At 37.7% G+C, this 27,767-nt stretch overlaps 2 protein-coding genes across 6 annotated transcripts; both read right to left on the reverse strand.

The window, feature by feature from the left end:
- Positions 1-254: 254 nt before the first annotated feature.
- On the reverse strand, positions 255-26,933 carry LOC107853320 (meiotic spindle formation protein mei-1). Of its 5 annotated transcripts, none has more exons than XM_016698323.2 (15): positions 26,628-26,933; positions 24,229-24,350; positions 23,663-23,860; positions 23,443-23,573; positions 23,138-23,282; positions 22,758-23,011; positions 15,456-15,580; positions 6,458-6,501; positions 3,455-3,586; positions 3,262-3,339; positions 2,003-2,085; positions 1,810-1,932; positions 1,285-1,345; positions 1,006-1,184; positions 255-584 (listed from the first exon to the last, which is right to left on the reverse strand). In XM_016698323.2, the coding sequence occupies exons 1-14, from the start codon at positions 26,722-26,724 to the stop codon at positions 1,017-1,019; spliced, it is 1,761 nt and encodes a 586-aa protein (XP_016553809.1). In that variant the 5' UTR covers positions 26,725-26,933; the 3' UTR covers positions 255-584; positions 1,006-1,016. The 5 variants fall into 5 exon arrangements, with proteins under 5 accessions (XP_016553809.1, XP_047260776.1, XP_016553807.1 ...); XM_047404820.1 differs by having other exon boundaries at positions 255-919; positions 26,628-26,906; XM_016698321.2 differs by having other exon boundaries at positions 23,443-23,576; positions 26,628-26,906.
- Positions 8,924-10,326, reverse strand: LOC107853321 (retrovirus-related Pol polyprotein from transposon RE2). Its single transcript, XM_016698326.2, has 2 exons — positions 9,801-10,326; positions 8,924-9,698 (listed from the first exon to the last, which is right to left on the reverse strand). Exons 1-2 carry the CDS (start codon positions 10,314-10,316, stop codon positions 9,333-9,335), a joined length of 882 nt encoding a protein of 293 aa, XP_016553812.2. The 5' UTR covers positions 10,317-10,326; the 3' UTR covers positions 8,924-9,332.
- Positions 26,934-27,767: the final 834 nt, after the last annotated feature.

Here is a 27,767-nt window from a genome sequence, read left to right on the forward strand (position 1 = left end):
TATGATATCTTTATATACTATTTGGTTGAGAGTGTTATCCCAAGTAAGGCTCTTACTAAATCACAAGTTGTGGAGGACCACAAGCTTTACGAAGTGGATTTGCTCCAGCATTTGCCGATCAAACAGTTGCACATCAATATTTCCTAGAAACCATGATCCTTCCGTGTGAAAGGAAAATAATAAAGACAGCAAACACAAAAACAAAAGGAAGCATATAATGAGGACCCCCAAGAGAGGGATGGCGCGAAACAAGCTTTAAACTGTAAAACAGTTCCTCTATTTACCCATTCCACTAACAAGATGACGGTTCTGTCGTTATATGTTACCAGTTACAATTATATTCCATGTAAAGACTGCAGCATAAGGATTTCAACCAAGTATGAATATGCCCTTACATGCTATGTGTACTTCTAGCGATGAATTTTTGGATCAAAATGGTCTTGGGGTTTGACTGCATGATATGATTTGAGAATTATAATGACATTGATTCCACTAGCACCCAATATGGTCTTTGTGCTACACAGCCAACTTTTATCAATGTTTTCCACGGCAGTTCTGGGCTTCTGGCTTACCCCGATGAGAATCTGCTCATTGGCCAATTTAAATTCGTCAATTCAGAAAGCCAAAGCAAACATTGACTTAGAAAAAAAATAATGTTTCTTTCCAATCACAAGCAAACTTTTGAATAAAATGAACAAGAACTACTACAACTAAAAACTTCAGATCAATTTAGGGCTAATTTCCAACATAAACACTGGTACAACGCCAATGACAGAAATATAGATCAATGAACAAATTCTGGGATATGGTATTTCTTTTTTGAAACTTCTGGGTATGGTGTTGAACACATCGTTTTCTTGCAGTCAGCATACATAAACGGCACATAGGTAAAACATGGAAGCCTTTTAGAGAAAACCACCTGAATAATTGCATAGCACCCAATGATGACTAATCATGGCAGTTAATGAATGTGAATTTTATATGCACATACAAGAGATGACATACCTGCGATAATATTATACAAAATCAAACTGAGGCTTCTTTGCAGCGGGATTCATGCTTCGGTTCTGAGTTTCAATATCAAACAGAGCTGTTTGCCTGTTCCTAGCACTGTCAATGTACTCTTGGAGAGGGGGAAGTGAACCACCACTATCTTCACTTTTAGGAGCTTGACCACGAATGATCTGCAACATCCAGACAGAGTAAGTAAAAAGGGTGAAGGGTGGTAATAAACTTTCAAGAGAAGAAACAGAACAAAATCTAGTGTAGATATAGAAGTGACACCTTTGATGCCCAATGTCGTTCCGCTTGCTGACAGACATCCCTCATGTCCCGCCCAGACAATCTGTAGTTAGTAACCTAGGATTGTAAGCAGAACTCTCAAACGTTAACTAGTATTCCCCCAGTCCCCATTTATTTGGAACGATTCAACTGGGCACATAGTTTGAAAAAGAGACTTAAAACTTGTGGTCTAAAACATGCCATAGATATTTGTGTGACTATAAATCATCTCATTATGGGTGATATGGAAAGTTTAATGTCAAATGGTTCTAAATAAGGAAGTATGACATTCTTTTTGGACAGACTAAAAGTGAAAGTATGACACATAAAATGGATAGAGGAAGTACTATCTATTATAGAAATCCAAGTAAGAAAATAAATGTAAATGATAAAGAGGGGAAATATTAACTAATAAGAAAATTTAAAACTGGAAAACCACAATAGCTCCCCAACTCATCTGCTGAAGTTGAGAATACCAAGTACTTTAATCTGTTTTAAGAGGGAAATTGTCTGACAATAAATGCTTACCCTTCCGTGGCCCTAGCAAATTCAGATAATTCAGAGTCTGTCAAATGCTTTGCATATTGTGCGGCTATTTCCTGACGAGTCTGTTGATCAGGTAGGGGGAATGTAATCATGGAATCAAATCGGCTGGAATCAACAGGAAACGATGAGCCAAAGTTTCAGAAGGTATCATTTAGACATCAAAAACCTCATTTACCTAATTAAAGCAGGATCAAGATCTTGCTTTCTATTAGTAGCAGCCACTACCACTACTTTCTTCTCCTGCTCAAATCCATCAATCTGCACCAAGTAAATTTTTTAATAAGCCACCGTATGAATATGTTAATGTCAATCATATATATAAATACTTCCCTAGATCCCACTTTGTGTGAATACACCGGGTATGTTGTTGTTGTAATCATATATATAAATATAGTAGTAGATGCACTTTCTAAATCAATATAAAACTAAAACAAGCATCATTTTTTCAAGCCAAATCATCCAGGACAGGATGTCTGAGAAGCGCTATTGCTTGCTTCCCACATATGGAAACTTATACCTTTCCTTTTATCTTTCCCAACGAGTCTCTAACAATACAGGGAAAATTAGGGTCAACTTTAAACCATAATAAAGCTAGGAGATGTGATTGGCATAGAGCCGAGACAGCTTGGGGCTCGCGCTCAGCTCGGCTCGATTGAAGTTTCGTAAAAGCTCGGGCTCGGTTGAGCCACGCTTTGGTCATGTAATGATTACTTTAAAGCTAAAATTCATTCATTAATCTTAATAAAGTTAGAAAATATCAATTTAATAATATACTTTATTATAATTAGTTCTAATTTTGTACTTTTTAAATTAATTTCATTTAATTAGTTTTTTTATATACACTGTTTTTTAAGATACTCTATGGAATTACATCTAAAAATTCAAATCAAAGAAATGTAACATTATATGACTTTTCTTGAATTTACTTTTGCTTTATTTTTGCTTTTTTATTTTTTACTTAAAATTCTATTTGTTTAATATTAACTTGTGTCATTTAACTGGATTCTAGTTTAGACTATATTATATAATTAAATCAAGCTGAATGCAGACACAGTTACCAATTTAAACTAATAATAATTATAACTTGAGCAAACAACAGATCATAATTTATTTATTTTTAATGATGTAATACGACACAGAACTAAATATTAAAGAGCCGGCTTGACTTAGCTCGGACTCAGGTCAGCTCAGTACTGGTCAAAGCTCGGTTGAGCTCGACTCGGACTCGGCTCGCTCAGCTCGACGCCCAGGCCTAGACTCGAGTAACAAAGCCCTGCTGTATTAAACAATAACTTACTAACAATTTTCCTGAGGATATAACAGAGTGCGAAAAATATTCCCGAGGGGTACTAGACTATGTCCAGACATTCTTTTGCATATCATTTACACATGCTAAAGCTAGTGATTAAGCATACATAGGATCTCCAACAGTACCTGCCGTAATAGCACTGATAAAAGTCGGCGTGTTGCTTCATGTGTTTCGCCATCACGAGCAGCAGCAAAAGAATCAACCTGCCAGAGTGGTTCAAAAAAGTATACAAGGACAGTGGATTTGTTGGAACACAATTTTGACAGTTAAAGAGGCACTGAAAGAGAAGAATTATGTCACTTCAGTCTCGGGGATCACCTCATCGAGGAAAACAATAGCACCATCTGGGAGATCATTGGCAAGTGAGAACACCTTCCCCAACAGACGTTCACTTTCACCATAAAATTTTGACACAATAATTTCCAATGGCACATATAACAATGGGACACCCTGCAACAGCAGAGAGATCATCAAACCAAAATATTGTAAAGCCTCAAAATTGCTGCTGCACAGGGAAAGGTGGAAAGTAATACTCCCTCTTTCCCAATTTATGTGATGTAGTTTGACTTGGCACGGAGTTTAAGAAAGAAAAAAAGACTTTTGATACTTGTGGTCTAAAACAAGTCATGGATAATTGTGTGGCTGTAAATCATCTCATTAAGGGAGAAATAGGCATTTTAAAATTAAACAACAAGAACAATAATAGCATATCCAACTTATTCTCACAGTGAGGTCTGGGTAGATAAAGAGTACATAGTCCATATCACTACTTCAGATGACGTAGAGAGGTGGTTTCCGCTAGACCCCCGGCTCAGGACAGATAATAGTATAACAAACAAAAAAACATAAAAACAGACAACAAAATAAGATAATACACCGCTAGAGATAAAGAAAACAAGACACCTACAAGGTAATACTATAAACTATCTATTCGAAATCATAGACATCGACGAAACACCACGAACAAGGAAGTACAGACTCAAATACAAACAAAGCACTCTTTCTTTCCTACTGTTACAGATGAACTCCCACCCACTACCCCTCTACCCTAATCCGCATCCTCCACACCTTTCTATCAAGGGTTATGTCCTACATAAGTTGTAATAGCTCCATAGCATGTCTAATCACCTCCCTCCAATATTTCTTCGACCTACCTCTACCCCGCCCAAAACTATTCATAGTCAACCTCTCACATCTCCGTACTGGAGCATCCGTGCACCTCCTCATCACATGCCCAAACCATCACAACCTCACTTCCCGCATCTTTACCTCCATCGAAGTCACTCTCACCTTCTCCCAAATAATCTCATTTCTAATTCTATCTCCCCCAGTAAGTCCACACATCTATCGCACAATCCTCATCTCCACCACCTTCAACTTTTGGAGGTGGGAGTTCTTAATTGGCTAACACTCGGCTCCATACAACATAAGCGGTTACTAAATACAAAAAAGTGTCATTCTTTTTTGAACTGATTCAAAAGTAAAGTGTGTCATATAAACTAGGACAGAGGGAGTACTTGGAACAGATTAACGTAAAACTCCAAAGCACCCCTTATGAAACCTCCATGTTTGTATGTACGATTATAAGTTTCCTGCTTTTCTGGATAGTTGTACACTAAGTTACTCGGACTCTTCACTTTGGTGTCGCACCCGTGTCGACACGACATAGGTGTGGGTGTGGGATCCGTACCCGATCTAGTCAATCGATTTTGGATACTTTGACCAAAATCGATTGCGAAAGCCTGGACAGATTTAAGAAATTTTATAATAAAAATAAAAACTAAGGTGAAATTGAAGAAAATGGAATGCTTGCATATAGAAATCTCTATGTTATTGCTTTTCTCTTTTATCTCATTTTAGGATTTTCTTCTTGAATAATATTTTCTCCTCAATTTTCACGTAATATCTCATAATTTATGTTTTATAACTCTATTTTTGGATATTTAAATTATTTTTCACCGAATCCCTGCACCCGTATCCATCTATAGATCCATATCCCCGAATCTTTAAATTGAGACCGTGAGGTTCCGACCTCTAGATCCGTACCCATATCGGACACCCACACCTAAGTCCGAGCAACTTAGGTTGTCCAGATCTCTTAATTGTTGAAGCACATAAAAAGATGAGGACAACATCAGACCAGGTAAGGGACATTTGTACCACCAAAGTGTCATTTAGATGCACCGTCATATTCAAGATTCAGGATGCAAGTGAACTCAAACCTATTCCTGAAGGCATCAGGAATATAGATTGGCTGCAAGTGAGCTCAAAACTATTTTCTTGAAGGGATCAGGAATATGGATTGGATGCAAGTGAACTCAAAACTATTGTCCTAAGGTATCAGGAATATAGCACATAAAATAATACAAGAGCTAACTTCCTACATACTGTCGTGTACAGCACGTGGTATTACTTCCATGAATCCACTGAATAAGGTCTCACCTAATTTATTTTTTTGTTGGATAACCGTGGTGCCTTGACTAATCCACAGGAGTCCTTTTTCACCTCCCACCAACAATAAATATCAGCTAACCCTATCCACCAAGGCTAGGACAGATGGAAAGAATCACCTAGCGTTTACCTAATTTTCCCCTACAATCTCTGCCTAGATCCAAGCTCTTACATTCATCCTGATTCCACTCTTCAAAATCCTGCAAGCTCCGGCAAAATCGAGTATGAGTCCTTTTAATTAATTAGATATTCCTCTCTCTACACAGCCAAACACAGGGATTTTAAACTGAAATGCATATGGAGTTAAATATGATCTCCTTTGAAATAAATTAGCTTTTATGGGTACTTTTTGAGACAAATGGATAAAGATGATTTTTGTGATGCACCGGCCGAGAAAAGTGTGCTAAGATGCAAAAGATTAGATTTGAGTTCCAGTAAAGTGATATTTGCAGAGATCAATGTATATCATAGAAGCAAGTTTCATTTTTGCTTTTTCAATTGACATCTATTCAATGAACTGAAGGCATAAGCTTGCATTTTCATTCCACAAATTGGCCTCATGCATAGGTTACTGTATACTTATTTTCACTGTCGGCATATCTCAACATGTTCACTTCATAAAATAGGTTTATTGTAGCAGATAAATAATTTCAGGTTAGGACAGAAATCAGTAATTTCTTGTAAATCAAAGATTATTAGTTATAACATCTCCAGAGAGAAAAAATTAATCAAAGATCAGTATGCATAATACAATTATAGTGTAATTGTGTTCTACATTGACTAGCCTATATATACAGGTGATGAAAAATAACAATAGCACAAACCAACAAAATGGTGAGATGAAAGTTATAAAAGAGAGAACTGGTATACCGATTGATTAGCTATAACACGTGCACAAGATGTCTTTCCAGTTCCTGAAAGAAGTATATAGATCAACAAGTGTTATTAACTCCTCCACAGAGATGGATATACACAAACGAGACCACCCGTCAAATCCTTTAAAATAATTAAAACGTTCAGTTCTTTGTTTTGCATAAGGGTCCAGACAATTCTGAAATAAATAGTCAAGAGACAGGACATGAGGCCATGAAACAATTTTGGTCCCCAAGGTTGCATACATCGGCTGGATAGAAACTTATTCTTGCCCCCTTCCCTTATGTTGTTGAAAGGCATTCTGTTCTGCACGTCAAATTGAAATAAGGCCACCTTTTGATTGAAGCCAAGGAAAGAATGCCATGAATGGTTCTTTATGGAACTCCTCTAGTTACCAGTAGTAGACAATATTAACAACTTCAGTCCACCCTCAAGAAAAACGTTTATTTGGAATATAAACATAAAATATACAAATTGAATCTGTGTTTTGCTTGAAATTAGTAAATCTAGAGGTTTTCACTCCAAAATTTACCCTCCCCCGCCACCCCCCACCATACCTCACAACAATTTCATTCCACCCACTTCTATCACCTCTAGCATGTGCATTTTTTTATTTACCTATATTTAATTTTAATTTTCTATTTACTTATCAATAAGACCTATCATTTTCCAACACAAACCTATTAGAAAAGACCAAAAAATAAATAAACGGAAAAGGGCCAAAAATATCCCTGAATTATCCGAAATGGACCAAAAATACCCTCCGTTAGTTTTTTGGCTCAAACATATCCCTCCGTTAAATTTTTGGCTCAAAAATACCCCTCTCTAACGGAATGATACCAAACATGCCACGTGAAAAAAAATTTGCCACATGGCCAGTTCACGTGGAAAATTCCCTCATTTAGAGCTCGTTTGGGATTGCTAACTGCTTATTTAAGTACTTTTATAAAATAGCTTTTCAGAAAAGTGCTTTTGAAAAAAAAAAAAGCAATTTGTATTTGGTTTGGCATGAAAAAAAAATTGTCACATGGCCAGTTCACATGGAAAATTTCCTCATTTAGAGCTCGTTTGGGATTGCTAACTGCTTATTTGAGAAGTACTTTTATAAAATAGTTTTTCAGAAAAGTGTTTTTCAAAGACAAATGACCAAAAAGGACATATATCAAGACTTTTACTACTAAAATCATTTTATAAGAAAATTTATTTGAAATATCTATTAAAATATTTTTAATTAAAATTTTATTTTTCTTTGATTAAAAAGTAATTACTATAAATTTTTCAATCAATATTTATATGCATAGATACATTAAAAAATATTAAATAATGATATATTACTTAAATAATTTAAATATTACTTAAAAATATCAAACAAAAATGAATTAAAAAATTATTCCATAAATTAAACACTTGAAGGGGAGCCTTGGTGTAACTGAAAAAGTTGTTGTCATGTGACCGGGAGGTCACAGGTTCAAGTCTTGGAAACAACCTCTGACAGAAATGCAAAGTAAGATTGCATACAGTAGACCCTTATAGCGGGACCCTTCCTCGGACCCTGTGCATAGCAGGAGCTTTAGTGCACCGGGCTGCCCCATTTTTTAAAAAAATTACACTACATATGAAAAAATTCACCACGTGGTAACAAATATATCACTTTTCATGAATTATGTCTTTAAAACTAAATATTTGAGAAAAAATTTACAAGTGCTGCCAAAGTACCATTTGAACTTGCAACGTGATTCGTCTGTCATTTATTATCATTAATAATAAAAAATAAAGAGATATATTCTTCGATCATCATCATCAATGATATTTTCAATTTTATATAAAGAAAATGAGTAAAAAATAAAATAATAATATGTAAATCATAGAATAAAATAAAGAACTATGATGTAAATTTGAAGTATAAATTTTAAAATCAAACTTATTAAATATGTTATATATATATAAGTGATAGGGATATTTTTGTCATGAAAAAAATAATTTTCTGCTTCTGAACTGCTTCTATTTCTTTTTAAAAGCACTTTTGCAAGTTTACCAAACATCATTCTTTTCAAAAGAAGTACTTTTTTCTCCAAAAAAAAAAGTACTTTTTTTGAGAAAAAAGCAATCCCAAACAAAGCTATTAGTACTTACTGTAATAAAATCCCTTCGTTAATTAGTACTTACTGTAATAAAATTAACAAAATAAAAAAGGGAAACTAATAAAGAGGGTTAAGAGCTTCTGTACTTCATCTAAGGTAGTGATATGGATTGAGTACACTTTACCCTCCCTAACCCTACTTTGTGAGAATACAATGGGTATGTCACTATCTGTCACTAATGAAGTGGGTTAAGACAGAAAGATACTTAAATTGATACCACCTCTTTATCCTTGAGAATCTATCCAGCAGGTTTTGTCGCGTTACTCTACCATCGACGTCCAAGTTTACAGTCGGCTTTCTCTTTTTTCTTGCTCTATTTTTCTGCGTATTATTGTAAGTGCTAGTATTATTAATATTAACGTTACCTTAATTCATTGGAATAGCACTTTGCCTTCGAAGTTTTTTAAGTGAAATATTTTTTGAAAAAAGTTTTAGTTGTTTCCTGAGTACTGCATACTGCATTTTCATCATATTTTAACTCCATTGTTAGTGCTTTGTTTACCTTATTATCTCTCATTTAACCCACGTTTATGCAAGAGCAATATAGCTCAACCTGGTTCAAATTGCTCAGTCATGATGACTTTGGGTGGGGGTTCTCGGGAACCTAGTAACTTTCATGCGGATTTAATATTTATATAGAGAAATCTAGTAAATATATAAGAATTATAAGTTGGAACCCATAAACAAAGTGTGTCAGTTGGTCTAGTGGAGTAGATGGGGTTGTAAAAGTTTTATTGGCCTCTTGGTTGTAGGTTCAACTTATGAAGTATAAGACTGTTAATGGAATGAAAGGAACGATACTTATCATTGATTGTAGACTGAGTATATATAAATACAATACAACAAAGAGATAAACTAAGAAAAGGATAATACTTATCTATATACAAGAGTCCTAAAGAGAAGGAACTACTAAATTTGAAATTTAAAAAATAGCAATTTATTTTATCCTTTATTACGCCCCCGTAAGTTGGTGGTGTCAACAACACCCAACTTGGAAAATTGTTGTACAAAAGTGGCTTTGGGAATTGGTTTTGTGAGTATGTCAGCCACTTGATCAGCTGAGTGAACATGATGTACTTCAATATCTTTGTTCTGACCTGTTCACGAACAAAGTGGAAATCAATGGCTACATGCTTCATCCTACTATGGAAAACTGGATTGGAATAAATGTAAGTGGTGCTTATGTTGTCATAGAAAACCTGCGAAACCCCCTTAAGTGGACGAAGTTCACGAAGAAGATTTGTGAGCCAGTTGGTTTCTGCAAAAGCAGCAGCCACACCTCTGTACTCAGCTTCTGTAGCGGATCGAGAGATTGAGCGTTGTTTCTTTGAGGACCAGGAAATTGGTGTATTGCCCATGAAAATAACATATCCAGATGTAGAGGTGCGATCTTCTGGATCACCAGCCCAATACGAATCAGAATAAACAACCAGACGAGAATCTGGAGCTTTTGCTATCCGTATACCATATTGGCAGGTGTGATGAAGATAATGAAGTAATCGCTTGACTGATTTCCAGTGACAATGACGTGGATTGTGCATAAATTGAGAAAGCTTGCTAACTATGAAGGCAATATCAGGACGTGTAAAGGATAAGTAGTGCAACTTTCCAATTACCCGTGGATAAATATTACCATCAGTTGGAGGATCATTCACCGAAGCTGTCAAAGTGGTAGTTGAAGTCATAGGTGTAGGTGCTCCTTTACAACCTATCATGCCAACGTCATCTAAAAGATCCATAATATACTTGTGCTGAGACAAAAAAAAACCATCAGTAGAAGAGATAACCTCAATGCCCAAAAAGTAATGGAGTTGTCCAAGGTTTTTCAAAGAGAAGCGATTGGAAAGACCATCTATAATATGACGAACCCCCCGAATCTGATTTCCAGTAATGATTATACCATCCACATAGATAAGAACATAGACAGTGAACCCAAATTTATGCAAATAAATAAAGAAGAGTCAGATTGAGACTTGGCGAACCCAACAGTTAACAAATAATTTTTGAGCTCGGTGTACCATGCTCGGGGAGCTTGTTTCAAGCCATAGATCGCTTTGTTCAGCTTGCAGTCATGGGTGGAGAGGCTTCAATCTTCAAAGCCTGGTGGATGCCTCATATACACCTCTTCCTCAATACGTCCTTGTAGGAAGGCATTATTTACATCAATCTGATGGATAGGACAGTTGTACTGTGTCGCAATAGTAAGCACTAACCGAACAGTTACTGGTTTGACTACCGGGCTAAAAGTCGAATCGTAGTCTAATCCCGAACGCTGGGTAAATCCCTTTGCAACAAGACAAGCTTTGTACCTGTCAATGGAACCATCAGATTTATGTTTTATACGAAACAACCACTCGTAGTCAACCACATTCATCGAAGGAGAAGCTGGAACCAAATCCCATGTATGATTCCTAACAAGGGCATCAAATTCAGCTTTCATGGCTTTCTCTCCCGTGAGGGTGAGGACATGCTTGTTTATATGTACGAGGAACAAATGACAAGGAAAGTTGGACGCTAACACCAAACTGCTTAGGTTTGAGGTTATTTATTTTGGAGCGTGTGACCATGGGATGAGTTGAAGTGGTCACCACAGGTGAAGGAGTGGACGGAATCAAAGCAAATGTGCTCTGGGAAGGGTTGTCATTGGGTGATTGAGAAGGCGGGCTGGGGGACTGGACAGTGGAAGGAAGTGGCATCAATGAGGTGTTTGGTTACGGACGATTTTTGCGTTGATAGGTGATTAATGGTTTGGATGATGGTGGTGGTTGAGTATACAGGTGGCAACAAAGGAGAATATAAATTTTGAGAATTACCTGATGCAGCGAAGACGCCTTCTGGTGTGGCAGACGTTGAGCTGGGTAGTGGAGACTACACAGGCAGAGCATCTAGGAGTGGATGAAAAGAGTCTGAACTTGACGATTTATGATTCAAAGGTTGAACATCAAAACAAATTTCCCAGGCAATATTATCGCTCTGTTTGAGTTTTAAATTGGAAAACATATTCTGAAAAGGATAGCTATCTTCCAAAAACAGAACATCCCTTGAAAAGTATAATTTATTCCTGACGGGATCAAAACATCAGTGGCAATAATGTTTATTAGAAAATCCTAAATACACACAGGGATTAGATCTTGGCTCTAATTTATTTTTTCCATATGGTTTGAGCCATGGGTAGCATAAACAACCAAAAACTCTAAGGGATTAAACAACCAAAAACTCTAAGGGATACATACTTTGGAGACTCTTGAAATAGAATTTCATAGGGACATTTATTTTGTAAATTTGGAGTTGTTAGACGATTTATAAGGTAAACTGCTTGGTGACAGGCAAAACTCCAAAAAATCAGGGGCAATGAGGCTTGGTGCAGCAAGGTTTTGGCCGTTTCAATAACATGCCTGTGACGGCATTCAGCTAGTGCGGCTCTTTGGGGTGTCTAGGGAGGGGTCACTAAGTGTTCAATACCATGACTTTTGAGATATGATGATAAACCTTGAAATTCACCACCACCGTCTGTATGGAGGGAGAAAATTTTGGTTTGAAACCGTCGCTCAAGTAAGGGATTTAAAGCTTGAAAGACATCAAGGACTTCCTTTTTTGCTTTTATAGTGAACAACCACATGTATTTCGAGTAATGGTCAACAAATAAGATAATATCGCTTGTTATCGATTGACAAAACATGAGAGGGCCCCCATAAATTGCTATAAATAATTTACAATGGTCGTTTACTTTGCAATGAATTTTCAAAAAAAGGTAACTGTGCATTTTATTAGAATAACACGAATTACAAACTGAATTGGTTCTAGAATGTGAAACTGGAAGAGAGAACTGATGCAAAATCCTATTTAAAATACGATGACTAGGATGACCTAAACGCCGATGCCACAGGTGTAGAGGAATAACAATATTGCATTGTGGTGAATGATGCTCATTGCCCGACGGCCACTCATACAACCCATCTCTATTCTGCCCGCGAAATAGAGGCATCCCCGTACTCAGATCCTTCACAAGATAAGAGAAAGGAAAAAATTCAATGGAGGTGTGGTTATCACAACAAAATTTAGAAACAGAAATAAGGTTATTTTTTATATCATGAGAGCATAAGGTATTGAGAAGCTTAAATTGCTTATTTGATGCACTTATGTTGGTGTTACCGGTATGAGATATTGGAATGCAGCTACCATCTCCCATTGCTATCTCCTCTGGACCATGGTAGTTTTGCACATCAGTGAAGTTTTGAACATCTGCGGCCATATGATGAGTGGCGCCAGTATCAACAATCCAAGGAGCCTCTTGAGTTGAAAGACGAGCAGCATAGTTTGCTCGGTCTTGTAGGTGATTGTGTGATCGGGATCTGCAGACTTTGGCAGAATGACCAGGAAGATCACACAACTGGCACTTCAGAGTGTTGTCATATCGTTGTTGTTGGTTATTTTTTCCACTATGCCATGGCTGGTTGGTGTTGGGGAAATTAGCACTGGGACGCCTGTTGGAGTTATTGTTTCTTTAGCGAGGATGCGTGTTTGTTTTCTGTGCAATAGCAGCAGTAATTGGTGATGATAATGGCTTTTTTGCTTCTTCATGTTTTATAAAAAGTTCATGATCAAGCAACTTTTCATAAAGTTCTGGATAAGAGATAGTAGAGTCTCTTGCACGGATCGCAGCAGATATTTCACGAAATTCTGGGCCAAGTCCAGTGAGGATTTTGACAATCAGTTCCTCATCAGACACAGGAGCTCCAACAGTGGCAAGTTCATCACAGAGAGATCGAACTTGGTGTAGATAATCAGCGACGGGAAGGGCTTCTTTCGAGAGACGAGCAAAACGATCACGCAAACTAAAGATTCTTGTTTGAGATTTGTTGGCATAGGCAGTGTGCAAAGCATCCCAAGCAGCCTTGGCGGTGGATGCAACGGCAACTGTAGCAGCAAGTGTAGATCAACTGAGGCCAAGATGGCATTTTGGATAAGCTAATCTTGGTGATACCATGAAACAAATTCAGGATTTTCGACTTCCTAATTATTTTGAGCGACTGTGCGAGCAGGGGCAGGGCAAGAACCGTCGAGATGGCCATAAATGTTGTGACCACGCATAAGCATGGACATTTGTGCTTTCCAGAGGGAAAAATTGTGGCTGCCAGTTAGTTTGATTGGTAACTGGGTGACAGAATTGAACTGGACAATTGTGGTGTTGGCATCTGAATTTGTTGCAGTTATGTTTGTGGCTATTTTGATGGGAAGAGTGGGAAGGATCAAAAGAATTATACTCGTGAAAGTTAATTGGCTCTGGATACCATATGAAGTATAAGACTGTTAATGGAATGAAAGAAACGATACTTCTCATTGATTGTAGACTGAGTATATATAAATACAATACAACAAAAAGATAAACTAAGAATAGGATAATACTTATCTATATACAAGAGTTCTAAAGAGAAGGAACTACTAAATTTGAAATTTAAAAAATAGGAGTTAATTTTATCCTTTATTACAACTCTCCTTAGCTACTATTTATTTTTATTTTAGTTAATGTAGGGAACCCACAAACTTAAAATCTTGGATTCGCCATTGATGACATCCACGTTTAATATTTTTAATCTTCATTTACATTTTGGATAAATGATGCGGTGATGGATTAAATGAGGGGATTTTCCACGTGGACTGGTCATGTGACAATTTGTTTCCACATGGCATGTTTGGTGTTATTCCGTTAGAGAGGAGGTATTTTTCAGCTAAAATTTTAACGGGGGAATATTTTTGCTCTATTGCGAATAGTTCATGGGTTATTTTAACCCTTTTCCAATAAATAAATAAAGAAACAGTAATTCTGAAAATAATGAACTTTAACAAAATCATGAACAATGAACATATAATATGCCAGTATATCATAATTGGTTGAATTATAGAAACTTCAACTGCAAATGTTTCGCACTGCAGTTCACAATTTTCACGGAGGGGTCAAAGTTGTTACATGCTGGGGAATTTCAGGGACTAACTTACTATGTTTATAAGCAGAGGACTAACTTACTATGTTTATAAGCTGAGGACTAACATAGAACAAGTGAACAATATTAAGGACTAATTTGTATTATTTCTCCACATTAAAAGGTTATAAAATATTACGTGTTTTGGGTTGTTGTGGTGATTAAGGACTAATTGTGTTATTTCTCCACATTAAAAGGTTATAAAATATCACGCGTTTTGGGTTGTCGTGGTGACCCTCTCTCTCAAAAAATATGGTATTGTAGTTGAATCAAAATTCTGGAAGCTAACACAGAGATATCACTGTTTCCCAATATCTTCCTTTTAGATTTCCAAGTTTCAAGAGTCGCAGAGATATCACTAAAGGGCAGCCCAGTACACTAAGCTCCCGCTATGCGCAGGATCCGGAGAAGAGCCCGACCACTAGGATCTAGTGTACACAACCTCACCTTACATTTCTGCAAGGGACTGTTTCCACGGCTTGAACCGTGACCTCCTGGACACATTAAAGGGATGTCGCAGAGATATCATTGTTTCGCAATTAATTGTTATACAAGAAAATGGAACAACTTAATGTATATCTAAACCAAGCAAATATATGATATGATGTTGTTTTCAGCACATTGGAAAGTTTGTGGATGGCTTAGTATATCTCTATCTTTCTATCTTTTCACATGCATCAATAGGCTACATAGCTGGATTAGAAGCATCAAGATAAATATAAAGAAAAAATAAAATTTCAACATCATGATTACAACAGGTTGATTACACAAATACAAATATATATACAAGAGCATCGGAACAAAATGACTTTGAATGAGCATCCCCACACTGAATAAAATATAAGCCTTCACATTCAGGCATAAGGGTCAAACCTGGTGGACCTTCGAATAAAATTGCTCGGGGCCTATTTGTCTCAAATTTGTGCCGGGTCCCACGAGCAATATCATCATATACTTCAGGACTTTGCAAGGCAAGCAGTATTGTATCTTCAATTTCTCTAGAAATTAGAAAATCAACTTAGGTGACCATTCAAGACAATGTAACATACTATTCTTGACAATAGGTACCATTCAACAGTAAACTTGTACTATGCCTGGCACATGCACATTCACCAATAAAGTATATAGTATTATTGAAGTCAACGTCACCTGGACACTTGCTTGATTTCAAATATACTATTAATGAAGCAACTACGTTCAAGTTACTACAAATGTTTCATGAATTGGTTATCCAGTCAGTCCTAACAAACAATGGATGTGCAGTATCATAAATGATTTCAGGGTAAAATGATTTAGGCAACAAATATTTAGATTGATACAGCCTCAAACATGATAAACAATTCCCCCCACTAGATTAGGAACACATTTTGTCAAAATTAATTACATTGTACCGAAAGAAAAGGTAAGCTTGATAATTTCACGTTACCAGTATTTTGATATCACAAACTAGGAAGATCGCATGAACCATTAGTCCATATGAAAATCCATCTAATGCTTATTACTTGACTTACAGTTTCTGCAGGCATTCTAGCCTCGTCATTTAAGATGTTCTCATAAAGGGCAGCCCGGTGCACTAAAGCTACCGCTATGCGCGGTGTCCGGTGAAGGGCCCCACCACAAGGGTGTATCGTACGCAGCCTTACCTTGCATTTTTGCTAGAGGCTGTTTCTAAGGCTTGAACCCGTGACCTTCTGGTCACATGGCAACAACTTTACTAGTTACTCCAAGGCTCCCCTTCATGTTCTCATATGATCCTATGATTTTTAATTCCTATTCATTAGTTTGGATCATGTTTGCTACTTATCAGAGAAAGGGTTATATAAGGAAGGGGAAATTAAGTAGCCGTACGGAAAAGGTTTCTCTTCCTTCTTCCTTTCCCTTCTCACTCAGTTTCTGACTTTCTGTCCCTTTTTTTTTTCTTTACATCTACCATCCTCTCCTCACGAAAGGATGGAAAATCGGATCTATTTTCGCTCAGGGGGGAAATCCTACAACATCACCGAGTCAAGAGCCAAAGCGGAGACTTAGTATGACTGGGTAGAAAGCGGCAGATTCCATCTGAGGAGAACGGTGCTGAGCAAACAAGCTCTTTTCTGGATTTGCAAGCAATTTTACGAAGTATCAGAAACGAGAGGGGGATCTTTTAAAACTTGGAGATGCAGACTATTTCACTAACATTTTTCTTTCACTTAAAGTCAACAAATATGGAAGGTTTCTATCTTTGATTACAGTCGAGCGGGGCAGACAGAACAATTATTATCATTCCAGAAAATGCTTTTAATGTTGGGTGGGGGGATCCTGCAGACAAAATAAATACCTTCATTAATTGAGATTCAACCACCAAACAAGCGTATAGATACAAAGGGGAGGCAGAACAGGCCGCAAACAAGGGGAAAGGTAGTTATGGGAGATGCTTCGAAAAGGGAAATGGACAAAGACAGAAACGGAGATAGCTTCAGAACTTGAGGATTCTACCGAAGGAGAAGTGATAAAGGCGAAAGTCCATCTTGAAGAGAACGACCTTTTGAACAGGTGCTTAGTCAGATTCTTCATTGGCAAAGAGGACACACCCACCAGGAATGAGGTGAGGTGATGGGCTCAGCAAACTTGGAAGGGAGCACGAGGAGTCTTGGTCTATGACATGAACGGAGAAATCTTTCTTTTTGAGTTCCATTCTAGGAAGGAAGCTGAACACATCCTGATGATGGGATCCTGGAAGAGACAAAGGTTGTACGCTCAAACTTCAATGGTGGAATCCGACTCTCAGCTCGTTCCCTACGAGTGACAAAATCAACTAATGCTGGATTCATGTGCTAGGGGGCTTCCTCTCCACCTCTGGTCCAGTTCAATGATGAAGAAAATAGGTGAAAGGTGTGGGGGTAGCTCGAAACAGAAGAAGAAACAGAACCGAAGAATCACTTGAGATGGGCTAGAATTCATGTAAAAGGTCCGGCAACCAAAATTCCGGCATCAATTGGCATCGCCGACGAGAATTTTGTCTTTTCACTACATATTTGGGTGGAATCACCAACCACCTACCGGAAAAGAGATGATAGCATTCACTACGGAAAAAGGCAGAAAAAAGAGGGCTTCTTTCGAGGTGAAGGGTCCAAAGATAACCCTAGGTTCTTAGGGTCACAACAAGACGGGGATAAGGAAAGGGGTCAGAGCAATTCAAAATATAAAGCTGATAGTGGCCTTTTTGGGAAAAAATCCCATGTGTTAGTGGAACCAGTAACTTTTCAAATCAGCAAATATCAGATGAGCCAAGGGTTGTGGGCCGAACCTCTAAATCAAAAAATGTTGACCCTTTTTTGGATGAAATAAATTTATGGCCCATCACCTCAGAAACCAAAGACAACTCTTTGGACTTTGTCGATCAAAGCTTAGCCTTTGAAGCTGAGATATTGCTCGAACAACAAGAAATCAATTATATGGGCGCAGAAATTCAATTTCATGAGAGGTAAATTCAACTATAAGGGGGAGGAAGGTAGTGAAGGAGAGATAGACGACTAAGATAAGATGAATCAGATTACTCTTTTGGGGGATCCAATTCCAATTTGTTCCGTACCATCAGAGTGTAGCAAAGAAGCAGGAAAAAAAGCAAACCTATGGGTCCAACAAAACATTCTTAGACTCAGTCAGGAATTTGGGGTAGCTTTCGAGGGGTATACAGAAGAGGCCACATCGCTGCTACTCAAAATTGATCAAAGGAGAGAGAAGGAAGCCCCAGCAACAAGAAATCTTGACAAGCAGATAGTTCCAAAGGAGTTCAAAAATTTGATCTTTGATGTGAAATTTAAAGATTCAAAAACAAAGAGTGATTCAAAAACCAGAGGGAGGAAACAATCCATTCAGCTGTTATGAAGCTGAAGATTTTAGCATGGAATGTCAGGGAGGAGAAAAGGGAACTAGTTAGAAGTAGAATTCAACAGGAGGGAGCAGACATAATTGCCTTGGTGGAGACAATAAAATGGGACAATGGGTAGATATATTCAACAATGGGGGAAATAGATGGATGGAGGGAGTATGGATGGAAGCTTTAGGAACTAAGGGTGGAATTATTATCATGTGGGATAATAGGGCTTGGAGGGGGGAAGTAGTAGAGAGTGGCAGTCAGATGATTACTTGCAAACTTTGTGGGATTAACCAGGGTTCAAACTTGTTTCTCACAGTTGTTTATGCATCATGTGATAGGATTGAAAAAAGGGATCTATTGGAAGAACTAGGGGCAATCAAGAGCTTGTGTGAACTTATCCGGAGCAATGTCTGATTTCTCCAGCTGCATAAATGAACTGGAACTCATAGAAACCCCCCCCTCCCCGCCCCCCCCCCCTCTTTTTTGGGGATCTCACACTTGGAGAGGAGGGGAAAACCACATGAATGCCTCTAGAATAGACAGGTTTCTATATTCTTTTCCTTGGGATGAAATGTTCACTCATATTAGGCAAAGTTCTCTTCCTACCCTTGGTTCTGATCACAACCCCATTATTTTGACTTGTGGGGATGAAAACTTTATGATGTCTTTCTTTAAGTTCGAAAAATTGTGGTTGAATATAGAAGGCTTCAAGGAAAAAGTCTAAGAATGGCGAAGTTCTTTTGTTATGTCTGGTACTCCTGACCACATCCTGAACACAAAATTAAGCTTGTTAAAGGCTAAACTCAAAGAATGGAGCAAGGAGCATAGAATAAACTGGAAGGCAAGGAAAAGTCACATGATCAAATTGGAAGCTTGGAATCCATCCAAGATGAACAACTGGTAAAGGCTCATTTACCTATGGAATTTGAGGAGGTGGGTAAAAATGAAGAAATCTATTGGAAACAGAGATCTAGAGTCTAGTGGATCAACAGTGGTGATAAGAACACTAAGTTCTTTCCCGTAAAAGAAGTTCAACAGTTTCAAACACTAGCAAACATCTTGAGGTACAAGGTTGAGAAGCTACCAACAGTCTATCTAGGCATGCCATTAGGGGAAAAACAATAGTTACAATAGCAAACATCTTGAGGTGCAAGGGTTAAGAAGCTACCAACAGTCTATCTAGGCATGCCATTAGGGGAAAAACATGAAGCAACTACTATTTGGGATGGGATTATTGAAAAAACTGAGAGGAAGTTGGCACTCTGGAAGTCTCAGTACCTTCCATTGGGAGGTAGAGTCAATTTAGAAAAATGGGCAACAATTCAACAAGAAAGGAATTATGGGGGTTTGGGAGTAAGGAACCTCAAGTTACAGAACAAAAGTTTACTAAGCAAATGGCTATGGAGGTACAACCAAGAGGAGCGTGCACTATGGAAAAAGGTGATACAACATAAATTCGACCAAGAAGGGCAATGGTGTTCAGGTGAAGTAACAACCACTTATGGAGTTGGAGTTTGGAGGACTTTCAGAAGCTTTTGGCTAGCTCTAAAAGTTATTACAAAACTTAAAGTTGGGAGAGGGGGAAAGGTTTTATTCAGGAAAGAAGACTGGACTGGTCAAGGATCTCTTCAAAGTTTGTATCCTGGACTTTATTCTATCAGTGTGCATCCTCATAGCAGAATTAGTGAGTTGTGGTCTCAACAAGGATGGAATTTGGTCTTCAGAAGGTTGGAAGCACTAACTTGGAAACAGACAGACTATTATGGGGACAACACCCTGATAGAAGATTCTCTGTCAATAGATTATATAAGTGGGGTCTATCTATAACTGGAGGAAGGAAACAGGGCCATGGAGTATTGTTTAGAAGAGTGTGGCTCCTGCTAAAGTGAAGTGTTTTGTCTGGTTGGTAGCCAAAAGAGCCCGCTTGACTCATGAAGCATTATAGAAAAGGGGCATCAACATACCTTCTAGATGCTTACTTTGCAAAGAGGCACCGGAAACCAACAAACTCTTATTTTTGCATTGCAAAGTAACAACACAAGTATGGGCTTTATTCTTCAATTTAGCTAGCCTAAACTGGTGTATGCCAGAACACACAGCAGACTTATTGAGTTGTTGGATCAGAAGGGGCGCAGCAAAAGTCAAAAGAAGTAGTGGAGGACGGTACCTACTTGTATCTGGTGGAATATCTAGAAGGAAAGGAACCAGAGGATTTTTTAAGGAAAAGAATGCTCAATACAGAAGATTAAATGGACAGTAATTCTTCCTTAGATTTTTGGTGTAAAGAACAAAATATTGAAGAGGAAATCCAATTAGTGGATTTCATAGGTTCTTTGTAAATATTTCTGTTTTTTTCTGTATTTTCCGTATCTGTAATTACTTTTGGAGGTGGCCAGCATAGCCCTGAATGCTGAGGAATATAAGTTACCAGTTTCAAGAAAAAAAAACAGTTACAACTCCATCTTTGTTATTGCAACAACTGAAATAAAGAACAAAAATTTGTTTCAAGCATTCATTGTCAGTCCATAAATCACTCTAAAATCTAATTTTTGCTCCATTCCCCACCTCCAATTTGGTGAATTGTTGAACAACCCACGTGATTGTACCCTTTTATGACAAAATTTTGTACCCTATTTTCCTCCTCCATATAGGGTTTCTTTGTCCAAAGGTCCAAAAGCTTTCCCTGTTTCTCCCCCACTGGCTATCATCATGGTTTGTGTTCCAGATGGGAATGACAAAGGTGAGACCATTATCTGTTATCTTCACCTCCTTTGGGACTAAATCACGATCTCCTTTGATCCTTATTCGTGCCAATTTCAGGTATTTTTTAAAAGAGGTTTCCTCCTCTGTTTCCAGCCATCTTCCACAATAATTGCCAATACCTTTGAAGAATTTCTCCGTCCACGTATGAAGTGGTAAACGCATTGCTCTGATCCATATCGAATTTTTCCGACGAGTACAACATCCAGCAGTTGGAAACCACCATTCCAAGTGGATCTTCGGATGCTTCAACCACCACTCGCCTGAAAAATGTGTTCACCCATATGCTTGTTTGGAAATTCAAATAGAAAGAAGCATCTCCCCATTACGTAAATATTAATACCAAAGGCATTCTTCCAAATATTCACCGCCCATCTCTGAATATCAGCTAAAGTTGGTTTATCCTTGAGATCTGCATCTGAAGCTTCCAATAACACATCTTCCCAACAGACCATTAACATGATTTTCTGCACCTTCAGAAGTGCTAATAGTTTCATTGATGGTGTCGATTCAAAGGTCAGAAGATTCCCCCATTATACTGCTACAGTTTTTAGATTACTCAAAGGAGTTGATTAATAAAAAAAACTGAAAGGATCTCCGGAAGAAAACCGGTGGTCCAGAAAAAAGAGATTTCACTCCCCCCTCCCCCTCCCTCCCCCGCCCGAAAGTGCCTGAGCGTTTTTTATGTCCAATAGCTGATTTTATGTGCCTGTTTCAGGTTATGTGTTCTATGTGGAGGGGTAAGCAGTTAGTCACAGATGTCATTTGCGTGGAGAAAAAGCTGAATCCAATAATCAATTGTTTTTGCATTGTTCCGTCACCTCTGAAATTTGGAAACTGGTTCAACCTCTTGACATGAAATGCCATGCCAAGAACAACTAAAGATTTTCTTTATGCTTGAACAAAAGGGTTTAAACAAGAAGTTAAAGGAGACTTGGTACACAATTCCTGCTTGCGGTTTGTGATTTATACGGAAAGAACGAAACAGAACATGTTTTGGAGATGAACAGAACATCTGTAATGAAAGTAAAATAGGATTGTTTTATGTTGCTATCCTTTTGGTGTAGATTAGAATGGGTAAATAAGCTGAAACACTGTCACAGTTCATAAATTTTTTTTGAATAGGAAGTAAGATTTTTTCCTCTCTTCTCCCTGTAATCTTTTGGGAGTAACCACACTACCTCCGTAATGCTCTTTTTTGACGTCAATCCCACTAACTTTTCAGAAAACAAAACAAATTTTCCTCTTAGTTTCTTCCCTCTCTCCCTTCATCTATTCACCCCACCCAACCATAAGGTTTTTTTTTTTTAGAAGGAATTATGGTTGGTTGGGGTGAAAAGATGAAGGTTGAGAGGGAAGAAACTAAAAGAGGAAGACACATTTCCACCGTCTAGATAATACATATTATCTACCTTTCAGGGAAAAGAAACTAATCCAAACTCGCATGCCTTATCTCCAGTTTAACATTTGGTTAATGGAGAACAAGATAAATTCTTCATCTTGAACCAGGGTTGTAGAAAATGCGCAGATGTGATGATTCAGAGCAGGTCAGTTACCGTTTCTGTTGATTATATCCAGCAATATTCTCCCAGGCAATATTAGCTTTTGGATTACCACTAGTGGACGCATTAATGCCAAAGATTTTTACTCCCAGAGATTCTAGAGTAGTGACTGTTTTATCTGCAGAAGGAACTCGTCCTGCATCTCCTCTTGATCTTAAGTCTTTTGGCTGTCCTGTAAATTGTAGCACAGATACCAAAGCATCAAGCTCCTCATCAGTAAAGCTCCCGGGCTTCATAAACTCAATTTCCTGCCATAATTGCAGAAACTCTCATTAATTTCCAATATTAGGAAGGTTGTAATTTGCAAGCCAGAAAAAGCACAGTAATGCAAGTGATTCCAACAAAGCATGGTTCAAAAGTCACAGGAACTGTACAGCTCTGTCGGCGCTAATGAGTGGACGAAATATGAGAATGCATAAATCTTCATCATAAGGATTTGTATCCCTTCCATCAGACTGCTCCCCTGCAGTTCCATTTTTCATTTGGGGACGGCTAAGTGCCAGTTGCCAAGCAACCCCACTGTGATGGACAGAAAAAACTTTAAGGAGACTAATATTCAAATAGATGAAGCAAACACAATAGGCTATGAATATCAAAAAGCATTTAAATTTTCCAAATGACAGGAACTGTAATATTGGTGCAATATGATCAGACATCGGCAAAGCACTGCTTAACTAACCTGTCCCAAGCACGTAACATCATATTTGATGCTGCACTAGGATCTTCAAGTTTTACTCCGAGTCGTGAAACAAGGCTTGCAATTAGTAGTGGAATTTCACAGGTTGGATGAACTTGGAACTTGATAGTGACCTGCTAGAAAGAAAACCCAGCCATATTGCAGAATCAATAAAACAAAACGCTAAGCTTCTACTATCTAGAAGGAAATGCAAGAGAATAACCTTTTGACCCTTTACGGCAACAGTAAAACGGGGATAAGAACCATGCTTCACTCCTTTGCTCTTGAGCAAGTTCTCTAATCTGTGTCTCTCCTTTTTTGCCGTTTCTTCAAGGGGACTGTGGCTTGGAATTGGAGGAGAATCAGAAGGCGGAATTTTTGGAATTGGAGGAGAATCAGAAGGCGGAACTTTTGGACTGACCTATAGAAGGGCAAGTTAAATCAGTACTGCTTCTCAAATTATTATTATTGTGTCAACATAGAACACCAAATATCTTATTAGTGACTAGCGCATTTCCTGCATTCAAAAGGATTATCATTTGCACCTACAAAAGCTTACATGAAATTAGTGAGTGTGCTAGATTAATCATAATTACAGAGGCAGCCCGGTGCACAAAGCATCCCGCGTTTAGTAGGATTCGGGGAAGGGCCACACCCCAAGGAATGTATTGTACACAGCCTACCCTAATGCAAGCATTAGTGGCTGCTTCCACAGATTGAACCCGTGAACTATAAAGGCGTGATATAACCACCTATGGACAAAACTTAACATCAATAATGCATGCTGACCTCATCAGAATCTGCATAAGCTACATCCAGGACCCAACCTCCAAGCAGTCCAGCTAAAATGACAGGAATAGTAGTTGAAGGTACTGATCTTGAAGAAAATGCATGTCCGTGACACCTAATTCCTGTAACACAAATTCTAGTTTAAAATCTGCAATCTCAGTAGCACTTCAAAACAGATTGGAGATATCCCCAAGCCTACAATATTCCATTTCTTCCTGAATAAAGAGAAAACAGTAAACCCAGACTACTCAACAAAGGGAGTAGAATAGATTGATATGTATATAAACAAGTAACACCATTTTCTGTACAAATAATAATATGTTAATATTCCCACGCAATAGTCAACAAACCTAAGATGTAGGCCAAGTGGCTAATAAATATAATTATAACTACACCTCAATTATAACTAGTTAAGTTCGGCTATATGAATTCTCCATGTCCATCCCACACTAATTGGGTTTCAGTTCATTTCAATACTCAATAATATATCTTGTAATACAGATACGGGTTTCTAAAACTAGAGATCTTCCAAATTTCACAGTTATCCTTACACTAATATACAAATCTCAAACCAACAAGAGATCCAGACAAATGCTAGACATAATAAAGTGTACCAACGATGAGGCTATCCAGAAAGCAGACTTTATATTGAACAAAAAAATGTGGCTGCTCAGTTTCTATTTTCTAAACTGATACATGATTCATGGAGGTTAACAGAAATGTGAGTTGGAAACTGAGGAATTCAACCTTATCAAGCAGTTTGAAGAGATCGAACGAGCTGAAGAAACATCTTGGAGTCAAAAATCAAGATGTTTGTGGATTAAAGAAGTTGGTAAGAATACAAAATTCTTTCATAAAATAACCAACTAAGTTGCTCGGACTCGGGTGCGGGTATCCGAGATAGGTGCAGATCCGAGAGTCGGATTCGTCAAAATATAAATTTTAAGATTCGGGGGTGCGAATCCGAGTATGGATACGGGTGTGGGGATTCGGCTAAAAAAATCAAATATTTATAAATATTATAAATATAGACCACCTATGGACAAAACTTAACATCAATTATCTTACTGGCGTTTCAAGCAGTGTCTGGCCTTAACATTAACCTGGTCAAGAGCATTATTTTTGCTTTAAATGTAGAAAACAATATTCTAGAGCGCTCTAAACTACCTGGGTGCAAAATAGATTATTTTCCTACAACTTATTTGGGTCTACCTCTAAGTGAAGGGATCTGGCTGGGAGTCCAAGACAGACGTGAGTGTGGTGATGAATAACTAAGAGATGGTGTTGAAGTGAAAAATCTCTCACTTCAAAACAAAGCCTACTTATCAAATGGCTTATAGTTAAGTTGCATAGCGTGGTGATGAATAACTAAGAGATGACGTTGAAGTGAAACATCCCAAGCTTCATAATAAAAGCCTACTTTTCAAATGGCTTATGAGGCTCAATGATGGGAAAGAAGGTCTAGAAAGGAGGTTATCAAATGTTCAACATCATAAATGGGGAGACTAAACTAATCAGTTTCCCAATTCCTTTTTTTTCTTGAAAAAAAACAAAGGATTCTCCTAATCTTTAACGTTTCTTCTAAGTTGTAGATATCATCTAGTATTAGAGAAACAACCAGCTATACACTTCCTATTTATAGCCAAACTATACAAAGAAGGAAGCTCATCTTTTAGTATCCAAATATCCGACCAGTCAAGATTTGATGTTTTTGCCATTTCCCACTGTCAGTCCACTGAGCAACCAAGTGTGTGGCCTAGTGTCCAATGATGTGGGTCTAGAAACATGAGGTCTCAGGTTGAGAAACACTAGGTAATTTCTTCCCATCTGGCCTAACCTTGGTGGATAGAGTTACCTCGTACCTGTTGTTAGTTGGAAGTGGCAGGTCTCCTGTGGAATTAGAGGAGGTGTACGCAAGCTGGCTGGGACAACATGGTTATCAAAAAAATATTCTAGTAAAACAGTGAACTCCTCAATAAAAACAAATATGCTTCCAAGTAGTTGTTCTATTAGTCATCTATGTAGTTTTTAGTAGTCAAATGATCCTCCTTGAACTCTTAATAAAATTCAACAGCAGTCCTAGAGCCAGGATTAGAGCTATCATAATCTACCAAACTCTAAATAAATATACACAATTTACAGTCATATCTTATCATGATTTACTTGCAACAAGTAAACAGGAAATTCTTATCATCGCGAAATTTAAAAAGGAAATTGGGCAGTTAACCTTGAGCATAATTGTAGAGAGTCCTAAATGCATGATCACATGTATACCCACTCAGATTATGAAAAATTGCAGCGATTCCTTAACGGCTTAGTTAAAACGAGCACGAGAAGAATAAGGCTACCCACATAAACAGCAGGCTATATATATAGGAATAAAGTGCGGTAGAGCGTACCATTGTGCGGAGGGAGTTGCGGTGGAGAAAGGGGAGTAGAAGCTAGGGTTCTGTAATGAGAGTGAAGAGCTCTACCAAGGCGCCTTATTGACGCCATAATTCAAGTGCGATCTCCCTTGGTATGCTCGGCCTTTTCTTCAGGCGCGCTATTATTTTAGTAATAGTAGTAGTTCTCCGTGGCGCGCCAGATAATTCCCAATTCACTCGGCCCCCAGCGGTTCAGTAGTGCTTCTAGTCCAGCTTCTCTTACACCTCCTTTTTTTTTTTTTTTTTTTAAACAGGATACTTATATTATAGCATAACAAAACTACATAGAGCAGCTTGGTAGTACTGTCATCATAGCTTGGTAGTACTGTCATCATAGGATCCGCACATTGTGCAATATTTACAGACCATCTAATTGAAGCTAAAGTAGTGCTAGTAGGTAAATTTACAAAAGCATTAGGCTGCAAACTTCCTAACGACTTAACACGCCTAGTAACTATGTCTCCTCTCTTATCAGCATGCAAAATGTTTAATATGGCATCCAAAAAGTAGTAGTAGCCCTGACTGAGATTATTCAATAAGATGGATGGTTGTGCAGTGGAGATGGCTTTCATGGTTAGACTATCTGCTAGTCTATTCTGTTCTTGTATATATGAATAAACATCGGATTACCCATCTTTTAAACCTCCTGAGATGAGGTCGGATTACCCATCTCTTAAACCTTCTGAGGTGAGGTCGGTTTACAAATTTCATTAAAGTCTTCGCACTGTTTCACATTTTTAAGATCTGTCGGATCAAGTTTAAAATCATGAATTGATTTGAAGTTTTGTTAGAAATCATAATATGAAGTTAAAGTTTAATTTGAATCTGTTATGTTGTATGTTTTATCATAGAGAATAAAAATATCTTAAGTGATGAAGATTATTCTAATTCTTCATATAATTTTATCAAATAAGTAAAAGTTTATAACAAAAGTATAATACATTATTACAAAGTTAGTTTAAAAAATACAACATTTATTGACCAAGCTTTAATTTAATACAAAGTAAAAGTGAACATTATTGTAACGACTCATATCGTCGTTACTAAATTATTCATGATAAATTCATGAAAATTAAGATTCCTCGATATAAACGTGAGTCCAAAATAGCCAAT

The sequence above is a fragment of the Capsicum annuum genome, chromosome 2 (genome assembly GCF_002878395.1).
Source record: "Capsicum annuum cultivar UCD-10X-F1 chromosome 2, UCD10Xv1.1, whole genome shotgun sequence".
Taxonomy (NCBI): domain Eukaryota; kingdom Viridiplantae; phylum Streptophyta; class Magnoliopsida; order Solanales; family Solanaceae; genus Capsicum; species Capsicum annuum.

Bases quoted from the DNA above. Each gene is read 5' to 3' on its own strand.
- LOC107853321 (XM_016698326.2), bottom strand. From the start codon at position 10,316: ATGATAGGTTGTAAAGGAGCACCTACACCTATGACTTCAACTACCACT. The intron at 9,699-9,800 runs GTTTTCTATGAC...GTTCGTGAACAG, and splicing joins CACTTAAGGGGGTTTCGCAG to GTCAGAACAAAGATATTGAA.
- LOC107853320 (XM_016698321.2), bottom strand. From the start codon at position 26,724: ATGGCGTCAATAAGGCGCCTTGGTAGAGCTCTTCACTCTCATTACAGA. The intron at 23,283-23,442 runs GTTAGTTAAGCA...TGTCCATCACAG, and splicing joins ATGTTACGTGCTTGGGACAG to TGGGGTTGCTTGGCAACTGG. The intron at 15,581-22,757 runs GTAACTGACCTG...TCTAATTTCTAG, and splicing joins GGATATAATCAACAGAAACG to AGAAATTGAAGATACAATAC.